At 48.0% G+C, this 17325-nt stretch overlaps 9 protein-coding genes across 9 annotated transcripts; 7 read left to right on the top strand and 2 right to left on the bottom strand.

Annotated features, from left to right (window-relative positions):
* Window positions 1-421: 421 nt before the first annotated feature.
* FTJAE_2313 (uncharacterized protein) lies at window positions 422-1135 on the top strand (the record flags this gene model as incomplete). Its single annotated transcript, XM_037348495.1, has 1 exon — window positions 422-1135. The coding sequence occupies one exon, from the start codon at window positions 422-424 to the stop codon at window positions 1133-1135; it is 714 nt and encodes a 237-aa protein (XP_037210565.1).
* Window positions 1136-2006: 871 nt separating this feature from the next.
* On the top strand, window positions 2007-2360 carry FTJAE_2314 (uncharacterized protein; the record flags this gene model as incomplete). Its single annotated transcript, XM_037348496.1, has 1 exon — window positions 2007-2360. The coding sequence occupies one exon, from the start codon at window positions 2007-2009 to the stop codon at window positions 2358-2360; it is 354 nt and encodes a 117-aa protein (XP_037210566.1).
* A 351-nt stretch (window positions 2361-2711) lies between these two features.
* On the bottom strand, window positions 2712-3526 carry FTJAE_2315 (uncharacterized protein; the record flags this gene model as incomplete). The annotated part of the gene is made up of 2 exons (XM_037348497.1): window positions 2712-3392; window positions 3449-3526. The coding sequence occupies 2 exons, from the start codon at window positions 3524-3526 to the stop codon at window positions 2712-2714; spliced, it is 759 nt and encodes a 252-aa protein (XP_037210567.1).
* Window positions 3527-4164: 638 nt separating this feature from the next.
* On the top strand, window positions 4165-4895 carry FTJAE_2316 (uncharacterized protein; the record flags this gene model as incomplete). Its single annotated transcript, XM_037348498.1, has 2 exons — window positions 4165-4697; window positions 4754-4895. The coding sequence occupies 2 exons, from the start codon at window positions 4165-4167 to the stop codon at window positions 4893-4895; spliced, it is 675 nt and encodes a 224-aa protein (XP_037210568.1).
* Window positions 4896-5897: 1002 nt separating this feature from the next.
* On the bottom strand, window positions 5898-6752 carry FTJAE_2317 (ubiquinone menaquinone biosynthesis methyltransferase ubiE; the record flags this gene model as incomplete). Its single annotated transcript, XM_037348499.1, has 1 exon — window positions 5898-6752. One exon carries the CDS (start codon window positions 6750-6752, stop codon window positions 5898-5900), a length of 855 nt encoding a protein of 284 aa, XP_037210569.1.
* A 1063-nt stretch (window positions 6753-7815) lies between these two features.
* FTJAE_2318 (phosphatase ous to the C-terminal domain protein) lies at window positions 7816-9606 on the top strand (the record flags this gene model as incomplete). Its single annotated transcript, XM_037348500.1, has 1 exon — window positions 7816-9606. One exon carries the CDS (start codon window positions 7816-7818, stop codon window positions 9604-9606), a length of 1791 nt encoding a protein of 596 aa, XP_037210570.1.
* A 311-nt stretch (window positions 9607-9917) lies between these two features.
* Window positions 9918-10579, top strand: FTJAE_2319 (uncharacterized protein; the record flags this gene model as incomplete). The annotated part of the gene is made up of 3 exons (XM_037348501.1): window positions 9918-9988; window positions 10038-10308; window positions 10559-10579. The coding sequence occupies 3 exons, from the start codon at window positions 9918-9920 to the stop codon at window positions 10577-10579; spliced, it is 363 nt and encodes a 120-aa protein (XP_037210571.1).
* A 1047-nt stretch (window positions 10580-11626) lies between these two features.
* On the top strand, window positions 11627-13886 carry FTJAE_2320 (uncharacterized protein; the record flags this gene model as incomplete). Its single annotated transcript, XM_037348503.1, has 5 exons — window positions 11627-11674; window positions 11720-12126; window positions 12173-13145; window positions 13197-13567; window positions 13781-13886. 5 exons carry the CDS (start codon window positions 11627-11629, stop codon window positions 13884-13886), a joined length of 1905 nt encoding a protein of 634 aa, XP_037210572.1.
* A 1139-nt stretch (window positions 13887-15025) lies between these two features.
* Window positions 15026-16869, top strand: FTJAE_2321 (major facilitator superfamily transporter; the record flags this gene model as incomplete). Its single annotated transcript, XM_037348504.1, has 3 exons — window positions 15026-15175; window positions 15228-15522; window positions 15575-16869. The coding sequence occupies 3 exons, from the start codon at window positions 15026-15028 to the stop codon at window positions 16867-16869; spliced, it is 1740 nt and encodes a 579-aa protein (XP_037210573.1).
* Between the last annotated feature and the right edge of the window lie 456 nt (window positions 16870-17325).

Genomic DNA, 17325 nt, shown 5'->3' on the forward strand with positions numbered 1-17325 from the left:
CTGGTAGGCGCTGTTCTGGAAGGGTGGCCTAGCTGAAACATTTGAACCGAGTGCGAGTGCTAAGCCTACCTGATGCGGGGGGATTGCTGACTTGCGAGCCGCACAGTTTGAAGTCCGACGGACATACCAGGGTATACTTGGAGTTGTAGGGTAGGATGCGATTGGCTGTCCTTGTGGCTGAGTGTCATAAGGCTGTGCCGATTGATAATGGATTAAACAAGTGACTATTTTCGTTCTGCGACATTACCGAACATGATAATATAAATGTAAGTAACTTCCCAGTTGTTTCAGTCTCGATGTTGAACAAGCTGATACAGCATAACCCCCCCCATCAATCGCTTTGGAACAAACCTTTTATCCTTCACATCTTCATATTTTACATCGATCATCACACACAGATCATCACTACAGTCCCGTCAAAATGTCAAACAGCAGATCAAGAGGACCACCGCTCCCAAGTCTGGTACAAGGCTCATCACTACAAACCCAACTACAGCGGGAAGGTGCCGAGATCTGGCGAAACAACAACCGTCCTCTCATCGAACACATCATCAATCACAAAACTCCTGGCTACGTCACAAAAGTCGTCTGGCTCCAAGAGAAAAGCATCATTGAGCATGAGTACCTACTGATGTGCGTCAAGACCAACGACGGAAGGCTCTCCTGGATGCGGATCGAGCGCATGGGCGAATTACCCATCGGCTCGGCATCTAGGAACGCCCTGACAGACCAGGCACAACTGGTCGTGACTCTTGCGCCATCACGAGAAAATCTCGTTTGTGATGATAGAGTTCTCGTGGAGGCTGACCTGGACATCAACGCTGCACGGTTGAGCGACATCGCTAAGCTTATACTGATAGTGCACAATGAAGAGCCGCAGTATCATCTCCAGTGGCATAACTGTTGGTGGCTTGCGCGGGTGGTTATGCAAGTACTTTCAGAGACGTATATGCATGGGAACAAGAAGCAGAGGAAGAAGGTTGTCAGTCGGTGCGATTCTTCGCATAATAAACATGTCTGGGCTATGAGTGCTGGTGGCCCCTTTGCCGGGATTGGGCAGATGGCTACTATTGTACATTTTCGCAACAGGAAGAAGAGGATCATGGCTAACTTTACTCAATCTCTGTATAGTTAGCATCGTTGCTGTTTCGGCAATATCTGGATGCACTTAGAGCAGGACATTCTTTTTCTGTTATATAGATGAGACAGCATACCTAGCGAATGGTAATATTCTATTATGCCCAAAGTCACCACGACCACCTCACTCAACACCGCTCAATGAGACCGAAGATTCCGGGCATGAAACGTTGCCTAGCTTTTACGCTTTGTAGCATAGATTACGAGGTTCTGTAGATCCTCATTCCGAGCACAATTTACACTTTGAACCGTCAAACTCAGGCCGTAACCGCACAATCTGCCGCAGTACTCCAGTGGCCCGAGTTACCTAATCTCAACAAAACTGAGAGATTATCTTCGGATGAAGCGGAACAATTGACAACAAGACGAGAACTAGTTGCTAGAGCATAAGCAAATGAACCATAAGTACGAAAGGATATCGAGTAGTTAACTGCCGCTCAGGTGACTATCGGCAGTTATGGATTAAATTTAGAACATGCTCGGATACTACTCAGAAGCTAGTAATTGCTTTTTGATGCTCAATTTGCGACGGCGAAAATAAGTTTCAGCCACGGCTTTTGTTTTTAATGCGGCACAGGAAACCGTGAAGGTCCTAGCATCTTACCGACTTTACTCTCGAGCCTCTGCAGGGGTATGCTGTTATGCGGGCGGTACAAGCTTTCAGCCACAGGTCATAGCTGTAAATAACACATCAAGCAACTCAATTCTGCGGATTGTCGTCTGGCTCGATATCTCATTGTATATAAATATCAGTCTATTTCTCGTCTTGGAAAACAATCATCACTCACTCAAGTTCTCTTCAATCTTCAACAACATCTTCAATCAACTCACTCAATCCTTTCCAAACAACAGTCAATCAACTCTTCAACATGCGTTTCACCGGCATCTCAGCAATCTTCCTCGCCGCTCTCGTGACCGATCACGTTCAAGCCAACGAGCGCTGCACCAACCAGCTCACCAACGACTGGTCCCGTCGCTACGAGGCCTGGTCCAACTCCTGGGTCCCCAATGCCGATGCTGTCTGCGGCAATCTCTGGAATAACCTCGGCCAATACCCTGAGTGTGCTGGTGTGAGCGACCAGTACTGCGGCTATGACAACAGCGGCTCTTCGCTCGTTTGGGCGTTTACCACTGGAAGCGGGTGCCAGGCGCGATCCGTCATGGATTCTTGGTACTGGGCTACTAAGAACCAGTGGGGCAACATTGACTGCAGACAGGGATAGATGGTAAGTCTCTCTATTGTAATGAAGGCTTCTTGATTCTGACTTGGAGTTTAGGATATGGGATGCCACGGTGGCCCGGAGTGGGGGGAGACGGGAGTCTTCGGTGAGGATTGGTCCGTTATTGGCACCTGGCCTAAGAACGGTTGAAGAATAACGTTGAGTCTTGAGCAATCTTCACCATCTGAGCAGCAAGACAATCCATGCCAAGTAGCAATTGGGGAGATAAATATACTATTAAAATCCACAACGCCAGCACGAAGACATGTGACAATATTAAGACAGTGGCACGTCCAAAGCCATCTGTATCTAACCCTAGTCTGGGAAATCAAGGCGGCGCACTGACGGAGTGAGCTACACTAATGTTCGAAGAGCCCGCTTGGGGAGAATCACTGAATCGAATTCCATGCACTCCAAGTGATTCTCATACTGTTCTATGATCCAGTCGGTGCTTCCCTTAGCCACGGTAGTAAGTTCCTCTCCAGATAAGTCAAATTCAACGGACTCCAAGTCAACAGCCATAATCTTATCCTTTCCCTGGTCAGTCACCAGATGAAAGTTGTCAAGCTTCATATCATCATGGTAAGCACCATGATCGGCCAAGGATTTGAAGGTTTGATCTAACAAGACCCGAAGATCTCGTTTGTCGAGTACTGCGCCTTCAGGGGTGGCGAGGCATTCCCCTCCAATATCTGAAAGGATCAGAGTACGGATATTATTATACTGGATCATGCCGAAGAAGCGAGGTATGAAGGTGCCTTGAAGAGGTTGAAGTTTGTGATATACTTTGAGTTCCTTGTCGAATTCCTCTTCCCAATTTGGCTTCTGGGATTTCAGGACAATTCTCTCTGGTAGGAACCATTCTGGGAATTTATTTTGCAGCCACGGGCCAGTGACTCCAGATATGATCCAGAATAAGGATTGAAGTGCCCGTCCAAGGCAGGTTCTCATAACTCGCAGGCGCAAGACATTAGGATGCACGTCGTCTGAAGATTCACCGGTAGCTGTGATAGTCCTCGTACCAAATCGGAAGCGCTTAGATTCAATTGTGTCAGCCAACCAACTGACCTTGGAGCGTTGGCGAGACTTACAATGGTTTCTGCTTTTCGAATCCCAGCAGTTCCTATTCCAAAGGATAGGGCGGTTGGTAATTGATCTGATTCCTTCATTATGCGGTAATGCTGGGATTGCAAGAGCGGTAATGTTGTGTCTCGAAGTCAAATTTCAGGAGTCGACAACAAACCAACCGTCGAAATGCGCACGTGCCATCAGTGGCTGAGTAACCAACAGTTCCTGAGGGCGACTGGGGTTATCAGGCAGAAGCTCCACTGGTGGATAGTATACCCAATGAAATCATCCCTCAGATGTCCTCATGCATGTTGGTCAACGTCTTGTTAAAAGAACGGCCATCAAGCGGCAAAATACATGAAGCAATTGATGACTTTATTTAGCTTCTGTTTGACCCGTATTAGATGAGACTTTGCAACCGCCCGCATCTGTGCCTGTTGGTTGTGTTGCTTCAGGGAGTAAGAAAACTCTGACCCCAAGCTTAGGTGCCGCAAATAAAGTAATCAAAATACCTACTAAGTTCATACAAGTCCACAGAGGCATTTTTGTCAATGGTTAAAGATGTCCTGGTTCTTTTGCTCTCTTGTGCGCTATTTTTAATACGTCCGTGCAACGGGCGGCTATGGCCTTGTCCATACTTGTATATATATCATGGCCAGAGCCGAAGAGAAGCTTGGGACAAGATAGAACCTGTCTTCTACACTTGCCCTTTCACATCTCCCCTTTACCATTTACAGCCATGTCCACAGCAGGAGAACTCATTCAGCAGCACCCCGCCAACGTAGTGGCCAATCCTGGGTACAAGACCACATCCGATAAAGCCTGGGCCCACGATTACAACCCTATCAAAACGACAATTGTGCATACCGTCATAAGAAATGGTGTTACTGATGCTAACTTTGAGGATGCCTTCATGGGCATGGAGGATGACGACGAATTACGCTTTCGTCAGCCAGCCGTCCGGACAAATCAACGACACTGGAGACTGGAGACCGAAGCAGACTGCGAGAATTGGTTCAACACTGAGATAACAAACGTTGTCCTTTCTGCATGGCATGACTATCCACCGCTTATGCAGACCTCTCACACAAAACCCCTTTCGGAAGAAAACATATCCGAGAATGTGGACTGTACATTTTCTGTAAAGTACGGCCAGAGAAGATATACTGTGGCCATTGGCGAGTTTAAGCGCAACCTTATTGACCCGCAACAATGGCAGAGTGGCTCCATTACCAGGAGTGGACAAAGAAGTCTATCGCAAGAGCTTAGAGGGTAAGCCAGCTGCATTCTTCAAGGGCTATTCTTCTAATGCTGATGAACTATACCAGATACGCAAGCAAATACCAGTGTCCTCAGGTCTTTTGCTTCGACGGATCTAGATTGGTACTTCTGCAATTCCGAGCGTATCGGGTTGATGACATCAAGAGCGACACGTGTCCGATTGACTGCTGGATGATCCCCGTGAAGTAGGTACCTAGATATATAACCCTTGAATCAATCATATCACAAGAAGGCTAACGGGCCATAACCTTAGAAATACGTCATGCAGCCTCAGATACGCACTGTATCGTCTCTTAGTTCAAGGGTGGAGGCGCTGTCAGGCAGAAATGGGTACAGTCTATAACATAGGTGGGTTTCCAATGTCCTCGCGAGAGTATTATACCGGTTTGCCGATCTGGAACGCCAATGGCCAAAGGCAAAAATCACATCCGTCTGGATACCAACGCAGCGTTGACCAAGCAACTGGGGCATTGATGTGGTCTCATGCTGTATATCAGGCCGAGTGGGAAACCGGTCCATTTTGGGAATAGCAAGAGAGTTCTTAGCAAAGGTTAGGTTAGTTTATGAAAACTTAGGTAACCTTCAGTGAATTTAGTATAGTGTAGTGTAGCTTTGTCATAATTGTTATTTGGTTTGTTTAGGCTTTCTACGTCTGTCTGAAGTACTGTCTAAATTTACTGATAAAATCCCTTCCACCAATACCTAAATATCCAACGCGATCAGACTGTCAGTTGAATTCTTATTCATCAGGCTGGCTAGCGCACTGAGAGTATTTAGTAGGTCTTTCCTTATATTAACAATTCTACTCAAGATAAAATAGCTAGTCGTTGTAAAATTTGTTTTCTACATCAGCTTTATGCAGGTATTCTGGCGCTGTACATATGTCTCACCTCCCGACAAATCTGAAACAGAAGAAGAGAGGGTATGACACAATGTCTGGAGGGTTGACCAGAGAGGACGGGGAATGGGATGGTTTGGGTGACGGTTAGGGATTGGGATTAATCGAGGAGTTTCTGGGTCTGCTGGATTGGCCATGGAACCTGCGTCAAGAGATCACATCTTCTGAAGCATAAAAGGGTTTCGAGGCACTGCGTATCGATATAAATACCGGCCAAATCTCTAATATATTGTACAAACTACCTAACCCAGTAGTAGCGATTTTAAAGAGATTCTCTTTAATCAGGAATAAGCTCATGAACCTAGTCCACGGCTAGATCTCTTACGCGCAACAAAGATAGTTCCTGATACCCTGATACCAACACCAGATCCAAAGGGTCTAGTGAACGGAACGACCTGCTCCCGCACAATCTTTTTCATAACTTCAGCGCCCATCGCCTGTTCCTCCACGCTCCAGGAAGGAAATACCTTGGAGCCGAACCCATGAAACAGAAGATCAGCGACTGCATCCGCCGTCTCGCCGCCCAGATGCACGTCAATGGGAGTGCTGGTCACTTCGAGCCCAGCACTTGATAGCACGGCTTTGGTATGCTCAGGGTCGAGCCAGATCTCAGGAACAGGCGGCTTGAACGGCGTTTCATCGGGGCGGATCTGCGCCTGGACCTCCTGGATAATCTTGATGTGTCCCATCGCGGTCCAGCCTGTGACAACGGCTACTCCATCAGGCTTAAGTGTACGCACTATCTCTCTTGCACCCTTTGCCGCGTCGGTGAAGTACATCAGGCCGAGGTTTGTAATAGAGCGTGTGAAGGTATCATCAGGAAATAGAAGTTCCTCGCCGCTAATGACGGCCGTGTGGACGTTTGGATGAGAAGAGAACCGATTGCTAGCAATGCTGACCATGTTCTCCGCGACATCGACGGCGTGGATTTCAGGCTTGATCCCAGATTTGAGGATGATGTCAGTGACAATGCCCGTGCCGCAAGCGTTGTCGAGGATGTTGGACTCTGAAGTCAGCGGCTTTAGGGCCGCGATGGAGGAGATGGCATGATGGGCGAGTTCACGAGTAGCTCCGCCAGTAATGGCCTCGTACTTTTCTGCAACCTTGTTGAAGTGCTCGGTGGGTGTGAGCTTGGGAGGGGACGACATGGTGACGGATCGAATAGTTGAAGCAGGAGTTTAAGATCGCACCATCGGTATATTGTGAGGGTTCGCAGATTTATATTTCGTATCCGACTAGTAAATAATCGCTTTCGGTTTACCGACATAGCTGTGATGCTCCAATCATGTTTGGAAATCGGAGGAACAACTACCCGTCAACTCATCACTCCGAGCCGGACAATTACACTTAACCTGAAGGGGTTAAGATGGTGGTCTACTTGGTACGCCGCTCGCAAACGTCAGTCCACAATAAGCTTAGGCCCCGCTAAGTTCCCTGGTCGAGACTGAAGAGTAGAAACCCTCCGAGGAAGCTTTTATACTGGATTGTTCGGGTATTTTATTAACTGTCTTTCCCTGAGACATTTTCTTTTGTTTCATGTCTTGTCACCTCTCGGACCATCAATCGAGGAGAATAGGCGCAGCCATTCATGACTCACAACACCTGCGATGCTTGATAGAGCGCCAAGGCCAAAGGTCAACGAATCCAACCCTTACACGCGACGCTCCTCCACGAAGATTATATGCGTTATGGAAAGATAGATACGAATTGGCGGACTATGGTGCGTGAATTCTGGTCGACCTACGTATCATCTAGAGCACACCAGTGTCGCAGACGAGGTGATGCTTTGACAAGACAAGCAGATGTCATTTTATTTTTCAGAGAATATAGCCTCGTCGCTCTTGCGGACGGAGCGTGTCCAGTTGATCATGAGACAATTTCATCAGGTGGGCTGAGATCAATATGATCATAATGCAGGTTAGATATTTCTCAGCAAGCCTATTTGCGGTCAAAGGGCCTTTTCTCATCCCTCGTAGTGGTTTGGATAGGGTAGGGGGCTCGGTCTCACCCCTCAACACAACCTATCCCACTCGGGTATCCCACCTTATCCGAGTGGGATAAAGCAAACCTCATCAAAGGATCAAATTTGTCAATGCTGATTATTCCTTTCCCATTTTACAATTACTACACTATATAAAGGACCAGCTATTGAACAGTTCCCGGGTTGCATTTACCTACAGTACAAGTCATCTACAGTAAAAAAAGATTACCATGAGAACAACCCGCACAGGAACCGCCTCCGTCTTGGACACAACTCTTACACGTCTCATTGACGATGTTATAGAGAATGGGTCGAGCTTTCTTGCAGACGACGAGCACTTGCAGCATTATAAACACCACTTAAGCCATCTTGAGACAGCATCAAAGATAGCTCTGCTTCGAGAATGTCTATGCGTACGACCGCCTTTGCCACCTCTGCCAGAGGATCTACTTCACGATATCGACACCATTCTCACACGGCATCATCAGCACAAGATACTCACTCCAGTCTCCTCGCTCTCGCCTTCGCGTTTGATAGAACATAGCGATCATGGGTCAACGAGAATTCATCTTTGGAGAGGCGATATCACGACCTTGACTGGCGTCACAGCTATTACCAACGCCGCCAACAGCCAGGGCCTGGGATGTTTTCAACCAACTCATCGATGCATTGATAACATCATACATGCTGAAGCAGGACCGCGGCTACGTGAAGAGTGCTTCCAGCGGATGCAAGTCAGAGGAAAAGAACTTGAGCCTGGAGAAGTACTTGTCACTGAAGGCCATGCGCTCTTTGCTTCGTCAGTAATGCATACCGTCGGACCACAGCTCAAGAGGGGTGCTTCACCTACTGAGGCTGAGAGGAAGCAACTGGCGAAATGCTATGAGTCGATTCTTGAAGCGCTGGAGATTTTGCCGTACGAGGAGGACGGTAGCAAGTCAGTCGCTTTTTGTTGCATCTCGACCGGTTTGTTTGCATTTCCAGCAGAAGAGGCAGCTGAGATTGCAGTGTCAACCGTCATATATTGGCTTCAGAAACATCCGTCAACGACAATTACAGACGTTGTCTTCAACACGTTCACCGAATCAGACACTGAGATCTACTCGAAACTTCTTGGGCCATCCTCAGCGAAAACACTGTCACTTACCGAGAGCCTGCCACAAAGCTCTCTTGACTTAGCGCGCGACTGGCTCGCCTCAGCAGATGCTGTCCTCGTCACAGTCGGCGCAGGTCTATCAGCTGCAGAAGGCTTGGACTACCACTCTCGAGACCTCTTCAAGAAGAACTTCCCGGGCTGTCTCAAGCTCGGTTTGACGTCACTGTACAGTGTCTTTGGCTTCAACGACTGGCCTTCAGAGGAGCATCGCTGGGGCTATTTCTTCACTCATTTGAACATGGTGGCCAGCTGGTCAAATACGCCAACTTACCAGACTTTGATCCCATGGCTGAGGAAGTTTGGGCAAGATGCATTTGTGCGCACTTCAAACGCCGACGGACTATTCCTCGCAAATGGCTGGCCAAAGGAGCAACTTTCTACACCGCAGGGCTCGTATGGGTACTTGCAGTGTTTGAATAACTGTAGAGTTGACGCTGTTGTGCCATCGGCTCCTCTTGTAGTTGATGCAATGCCTCACATTGACAAGACGCAAAAACTGTTAGACTCGAGCAAGATTCCGACGTGCAGGTTCTGCGGTTCGAAAATGAGTATTTGTGTCCGAGCAGGCTCCTGGTTTAATCAGACGCCTTTCCAAAAAGGCGAAGCTCAGTGGAAAGCTTGGAAGTCTCGGGTTCTACTAGAAAAGAAGAATGTGGTGATTCTGGAACTTGGTGTCGGAATGAATACTCCAGGTGTTTTGCGATGGCCGAATGAAGATTTGGTGATGCGAAGTAAAGGACAAGTCAAGCTGATTCGCATTGGCATGGGCCCTGAAGCGATGGTGCCATGGGACCAGGAAGATGAAGGCCTGAGCACTTGTATTCAGGGCGACATCGGGCGCGCGATTCCTCTGTTACTAGAATGAACCAGAATTTATAGAAGAATAAATAGAAGTCGTAAAGAATGAAGATCATGACTGCGCCTCGAAGACAGCCCTACGTTAATGTCATGTCGTCTTTCAGCCCAGTCACGCGTCATCACCTGCAGCGCCAAAAGAGGCGCATAATGCCAAGCGTGGGGACCACTACAGTTGACCGGCATATCCGCGTGGCTGTGAATTTTACCGCCCCAGAATTTCCCCTAAAAACATCCATCACCCATTCCAACATTTCAATCCTCAATATTTCCGTGCGATAATTCGACAATTTGCTACGGTATGGTAGCTTTATAGCAAAAATGGGACTGGATGCCCTGAACAAGCTTGCAGCGGCCGGTGAGGCTGTCTACCAGAACATCTCTAAAAAATGGTGATTTCCAAAGACTCCACTGGTGGATCAAGTTACTGATTGCGAATAGGGACGAGAGAAAGCGACGACAGGCGGAAGAGGCATGGCTTGCGAAACACGCTGAAGAAATCCGTCGAAGAAATGAATTTCTATCTCTCGTCACGAGTAAAGTGACAGGCGACTCAGCCCTCGAAATGGCACCTCTAAAATGCAAATGCAATCCGCGCGAAACTCAAAGAGCGGTATTCCTCGTCACAACGCCCATCTCCTTTGGCGTACTTGAAGTCTCAGAAGCAAGCTACAAATTGCTAGCGAGACATGTAGGCATGAGTCTTAACAGTGTGAGTCACTGGGCCGTGTGCGTTATCGATAGAGCGCTTGGGAGGTGCTATTGCTACGATTTGATGAGCGATCGGTTGGAGTTGACGATGCTGGGGAAGAATTATTTCAGGGTGGCGGTCATTACGGAGGAGTTTGTTGAGACGTGGAGTTCGTGTTATTATATTGGGGAGACGACCAAGACGCACGACGAGATTCAGGTGATAGGTGAGTTGCACAAAACTGCTGTGTGACACGCTCTAACGCTAACAGGACAACATCACATTGGACTAAATCCTCGGTATAAATTATTATCGAATAATTGTCAGCATTTAGTTGACAGTCTTGTCAAGGAGCTTTGCAACGGCAAGGTAATCAGCCAGGCAAAGCTTGAGGAGGAGTTGTCACTTGCGTCACCGAAGATTGCACGCGACTTGCTGGTTGGGAGGATAAGGTCGAAGATGGATGTTGGTGGCGAGAGCGAAGATAGTCCTTCGATCAAAGAGCATTTAGAGGCGATCAAAAGTCATTGGAGCGACAGAAAGTAATTCATGATGATACCCAGGGTAGTTAGTGCTCAGACATTGAAATTCTTTACGAGCGCTTCGGCGGTTGATAGATAATAGAGAAGACGGATAGAAAAATCGGACAGAAGAACAGAAGTCAACTTACAAGATGAGGTAATGCAAGAGAAGAAGAACAGTTGGGTTTCGTGGTATTCTGTGCCGTAAAGTCAATTACACCTGTGGAGATGATTGATGGTGGATGAAGAGCGGCATTGGTGATTAAAGTTTGATGATACCTCTATATACTATAACCTCTGGCTCTGCTCTCACCAATAGCTATTCCTCCGGTCCGGAGATCTCCCCGAATAGCTCAGCTGGAAGAGCGTTCGGCTGTAATTGTTAAGCATCTCACCGAAAGGTCACTTGTTCGATCCAGGTTTCGGGGAGCTCATATTCTTTTTTGCATTTTTTTCGACCTTGATCTCAGTATCAGTTTTCTCTATGTACTTACAATTCTCATGTCTTACATCATTTTTGCAACCCATTTCATTTATGCTTGCGCCATTCGTACCACTTGGCATTTATCTGGATATTAGGCAAATAGTAGCGCTGGCGCATAGTGCCCTCTGATGATGAGATCCAGTTAGAGTGATTGATTTTGAGGGGTTTCATGTGCTGAGATGAGAATGTGCTGACGCACGTCATCTTGTGATATGGGGAGGATGCGTGAGGGTAAAGTTGGTGGTCTGTCTCGTGAGATATTAGGTCACTCACGCCTCTCCCGTCGCTGTGACGATTCTCAAGCTCTCACCATTTTGTAGACACGACCGCCAGAATGCTAGCATCTCTCCCACCAGAAATCCTCGAAAATATTTGCGACAAGGTATATATCTCACTGATGGGTACCGATTTGGACTGACAGTAATAGCTAAATGGTATCGACCTCCAACAGCTCTCGCTTACGGCAAAATGGCTACACAAAATAACATTTCGCCACCTCTGGCGCTCCATCACCATTCGACCATACCCCGAAAGCGAGCGACATTGTATTAACCCGTCTGGTCCGCCGCAGCATTGTCTTCAGTATACGAAAGAACTTCGCTTTGATCCTGGTGTCGACGTTGACCCGAAGCGATGTATCCATGCGAGCGACTGGCTTGGCTACATGGCAAACTGGACTGATAAAGTCCCTCTTCATCAGTATACTTGGGAGGCTCGGGGCGATAGTTTTGGGTTAGAAGGTGGAAAGCTTGTGAGGGTCAAGTTTGAGTGTCTTGCTCAGAGGGCTGTGCTATTGCTTAATCGTTTCAATGATGGGCAACTCGAATCATTCAGGTAAGACAACTCCTTTTATACAAGACAAGTCTGATATGTCTGCTAGCTGGAACTATACTTCTTGCATACCCTCTGAGATTCTCGAGGTTCTGAGTCTCAAGCATCCCTCCATCCAGAGCCTCAGACTCGTCACAGATCCTTTCTGTAGCAGATTCAATCGCTGGAGTCGAACATCTGACATAGACCTCTCGGCGTTTAATAACCTTCGGCGACTTAGCTGGAAAGCACCTATGGGCTGCCACTTCGACACCATTGCTAGCCTTGCTAAGGCCAATGTGACGCATCTTGAAGAACTGGAATTGGAGCTGCAGGGCTGGTCCTCGGATCGAGAGAGTCGCGAGTCCACGGTTATTCACCATGAAGATAACCCGGAGGTGTGGGATAAGATACCTGCGAGTACTATGCTTGCTAGGCAGATGTTTGGCCTCGAAGCGGGTACCCCAGAAGCAGCTGAGCGAACACAGTTCCCGAAGTTACGAAGCTTAAAACTCACCAGGGTTCCTTTGAGAGATGAAAACACTGGGATGCAAGTCGCAGCTTCTTCAATTAACTTCAGTGCTCTTAGGTATCTGTCGTTGAGGATGTGCGCGTATTGGATGCCGTTCCTAACAGACATCATGGAATCGCAAACACCACTTCAACTCAAGACTCTCGAGATATCAGACTTCGACTTGAACATGCCCCACGAAACTGTAACGAGCAAAGCAGCTGCCATCACTAGATTCATTGGTTCCTTCAAAGGACTCGAAGAGCTGTTCATTAGAATTTGCGGTCCGACGCCATCTCTTCAGTTCTGGGAGCATGTTGCGAGTCATGGAACAACTCTGAAGAGATTTGTGTATCATCACAGACTCACAGACCAAGATGAAGAGCTGTTAAACTCGCGCTTACGTAGAGACTCATCAGACTTGGGGCTATCATCTGAGGACCGGAACCGCATTCAGCATGATCCTTCTCAGAACCCACTTTCGAGACTCAACCTCGACTTCATTGGGTTGACATGTGCACCAAAGTACCTTGTAAGTGATCGCAACTACTACTAGTACACGGCTGTCTAACTCTAAATAAAGAAAGATATTCTGCTACCCTTTGTAGCCAAGTCATCACTAAAAGTGCTTCACATTCGACACACAGGAATGAACTCCGGTCCCAGTGCATCATGGGTCTTCAATCACGCATTAGAACTCAAGATCACAGAAGGAGAAAACGAAGGCGTACCCATCGACGACACAACAAAGGCCGGCAACTCATTCAACGCCGATGCTGAAGAGAATGTTCGTCTTAGTCTTGAAGAGCTCGCTACTGCTGTGAGGGAGAGAAGAGAGTGGGGAACACCACCTCTGCAACAAAACTTCCGAGATTTTGCAAACTGGGTCTTTGGTCCAGATGGGATTAAGTCGCTGGAATATATTGTGGCTGGTGACCTGTCTCATGGGAATAGGTACGCGGCTAACAATGCTCTGATATGTAGAGCGGTAGGCGGGGAGAGGAGATATCGAGTCATCAGTCAGGAGCGCGGAGGGCCGGAGTGGCGGGATGTGAAGAGCAGGTTTGTAAGTGCACTGGCGGCATGTCCGGTTGAGAATATTGTTCCCGAGTACAACTAGTGCCTCTCTTTGAGGGTATCAGTTGCTGAAGAGCTTACTGGTTGCAGTCTTCAGTACATCCCACGGACATCTTCCGAGATAAGTCTCAGTTCCGCAGAGCTGGATTCTGCGCTTGCTGTCAAGATTCTTAGCTTCAAAGAGGCTAAACGATAACGAGTACGGCAGCTGATGTTTACCGGCGTACGATGGAGAGTTGTCTTTAAGTTTCAGCCTCTATACCATTTTAAGATGATACAGAGTAATCCATCTAGTGCCTCTTCCCATAGCAGGGAAGCGGCAATGCCAAATCAACGACATAGCCCAGTCCATGTAATCTTATGAAGTGCCAGGTAATGATCTGATCTAGTGCAAAGACTCACTACCGTGGCCAAGGGCTCGGCCCCAGACCTGTCTAAACGCTGCATATCAACCAAGTCCTAACCGCGAAACCCAATAATCCTTATCACTAGCAAAGTCTAAGTCTGTGCGCATGACAATCTCTCGGTGCGATAGATCTCGACATCTTGGCAACCCGTCAATGGCACTCAATTCTCTATACAATTTCGGCGACGTCGAATACGGGGAAACCCTGCTTAGGAACGTGGCAAGCCCTCACGATACTCCAAGCTAAGCAGGGTTCCCCGCGCTCGACCCCGTGGGTTAGCAAGCTTAGGTCCGCGGGGCCGAGGTTGCGCCAAGACAGAAACGGGGATATACTCCGTGGTCGCAACCCGCTACTTGTACTCCTTCTCTTGCTGCTGTAAATGTATCTGAGAGTCTATACAGATCAAGAAGAAGAGGTGAATTAAACAAGATATACCTTTCAGAGACTCGTTCTACCTCGCTGAAGCACCAGACATAGAAGTCAAGCCAACCTGCATAGTTCATCTCAAGATTAAGCATCAATTTAAAAAAGACGAAAGTTGCGATTGGCAGATCGGACGACGTGGCTTTCCTGCAAGTGTGGGTTCCATCTCCCGATGCTAGACTAGATTCGTGTTAAAGGTGCCGAAGACCCGATCGCAAATGACTTGTAGGGGTCATTTGCTATCACAAACTCTCCCATTTCATCTCCTCTCCGTGACTTGTTATCAATTCCTGTAGTTCAAATCAAGTCTAGACTCTCAATAGCGTATATCAACCCCTCGTTTGGCGACAGGATGCCTCGGTACCTTGATCGGAGGAGTCTGTATAAGTAGGATAGACGGTCGATCAGTGTAACATGACAATATGCAATTTAAACAACACCTCTCCCTTTAGTCATTGAGCAAGTCAACTTTCTTCATAACTACATATTCTATTGAAGACAAGCCATGGGTCCGACGCAATTGGACGCCAGTGGGCAGAACTCTGAGAGCGAGAAGCCTACTCATGTAGAAACCGAACATGCCGCCGCTACTTATCATGAGAAGGATGCATTCCAAGCTCATGCGGATGAGTCGGGAGAGGGTCAAGATGTAAAGGTATACACACCACAAACCCAGAAACTCAAGCATACTAACACTCGTATCTCAGATGACAAAACGACGATTCATGGCCCTCGTTTCGCAAGCCTTTCTCTGGACAGGCTCCCAGATCCCAGTCTATCTATTCGGCGGTGTCCCACCATACATCTACGCTGACATCGGAGGCCACGATCGCTGGACCTGGTTCGTTCTAGCCAATCTTCTATCACTAGCAGCGGTCTGTCCGTTTGTGGGATCTCTATCGGACATGTTTGGTCGTCGATACGTTGCACTCTCCGGCGCGTCGTTTATTGTCCTTGGAATGATTGTTTGTTCTACCGCTCACAACATGAATGTCTTTATCGGTACGTCCTCCATTCTTCTCACCCCGAATACCAAAACTAACTATTGACTCAGGTGGCATGGTCTTGGCGGGTATTGGAGCTGGTATCAACGAACTCACCGCTTTAGCAGCAACGTCTGAGATGGCACCAACTGCCCAGCGCGGCAAATACGTCTCCATCCTGATCTTCACAATCGTACCCTTCTGCCCTTCTGTTCTCTGGGCACAGCTCATCGCCGCCCACTCAACATGGCGATACATCGGGCTCTTCTGTGCTCTCTGGGCCTTCGTCGGTCTAGTCTTGACAGCGTTGTTTTACTTCCCCCCGCCTCGCGCCAACTCAGAGGGTCTTACGCGAGGAGAGATCCTGAAGCGCATTGATTTCGTCGGCGGTTTTCTCAGCATCGCTGGTATGATCTTGTTCATGGCTGGTTTGCAGTGGGGAGGATATATGTATCCCTGGAAGTCAGCTCATGTCCTTGTTCCTCTGATTCTTGGAGCGGCTCTGGTTGTCGCCTTTGTCGTCTGGGAGGGCTTCTTTGCGCCGTATCCCATGTTCCCTCGTCGTATCAACCAGGCACCGAGGATTCTTACCCTTACGCTCATCATCACCTTCATCTCGGGCGCCAACTTCTTTTCCATCCTCATGTTTTGGCCTACGCAGGCTTTTAACGTGTACGGTCATGATCCCGTGCAAGTCGGAATCCGAGGTATTCCTGTTGGTTTCAGCATCATGGCTGGTGCATGCATTGTCCTCTGGCTTCTATCTGTGTTTAGGGGTGCAAACAGGTCACTCATGGTTATCTCGAGTATTCTTATGACGGCTGGGTGCGGCGCCATGTCTGTTGCAAGACCCGACAACATGTCCACTCTATGGGGAATTCTCGTCCTAGCTGGTCTGGGTATCGGAGGAATCGTTGTTCCAGCCAGTATCATCACGACAATCATCTGCCCCGACGATCTCATCGCGACTATCGCAGCGCTTACTCTGAGCATCCGCGTCATTGGCGGAAGCATCGGCTACACCATTTACTACAATGTCCTAGTGGCCAAGTTCACACCCGCTGCTATTCACTACATCGGTGGCGCGATGGTCAAGTATGGCAACATCACCTCAACCGAAGTCATCGGGGAGGTCATCGGGCTGACTAGTATCTCTTTGCTGGATGAGATTGCAGAGGTACCAGGTATCAAGGGAAATGAGGCGCTGTATAAGATTGTGATCCAGGCTGGCCAGATTGCTTATGCTGAGGCATACAAGTGGGTGTACTATGTGAGCATTGCCTTTGGTGCGGTTTCAGTCCTTGCTTCTCTTTTCTTGGGAGATATTGGGAAGTACATGGATGATCATGTCGCTGTGGTGATGTAAAGTGTTGCATCTACAGATGCACGATTTGTACTACAGGCTATGACAACATGATGTAGCTAAGATAGTTAATGGAGATTACGAAATGACTCATTTAATTTGAACCCAGTCAGGCCACCAAACCTGGTCTACATAAAGCGCAAAACTGCTCAAGAATGAGACTATTGATCGTGGCTGATTACATGTGACTTCAGCTCTGACACCTGGCGCCCTGCATTTCCAAATCCAGCATATTGCTTATAGCTGAAGTAATCCTCGCCACACCATCCGCATGCTTACCTTCCCTCTTTAGCTTCTTACATACGTTTTTAGAATATAAGCATGACAGTCAGGTAGTTGAGTGGTAAGCCAGGACAGGGATGTGAGGCCATGCTGCTGTGGCTTGAATATCATACGAGAACGGGCCAGCTGAGGATGCGCGATTTGAAGAACATGCAGGTTTGTTTCATAGATGCCCGG

Source organism: Fusarium tjaetaba, assembly GCF_013396195.1.
Source record: "Fusarium tjaetaba strain NRRL 66243 chromosome Unknown NRRL66243_c0000041, whole genome shotgun sequence".
Lineage (NCBI taxonomy): Eukaryota > Fungi > Ascomycota > Sordariomycetes > Hypocreales > Nectriaceae > Fusarium > Fusarium tjaetaba.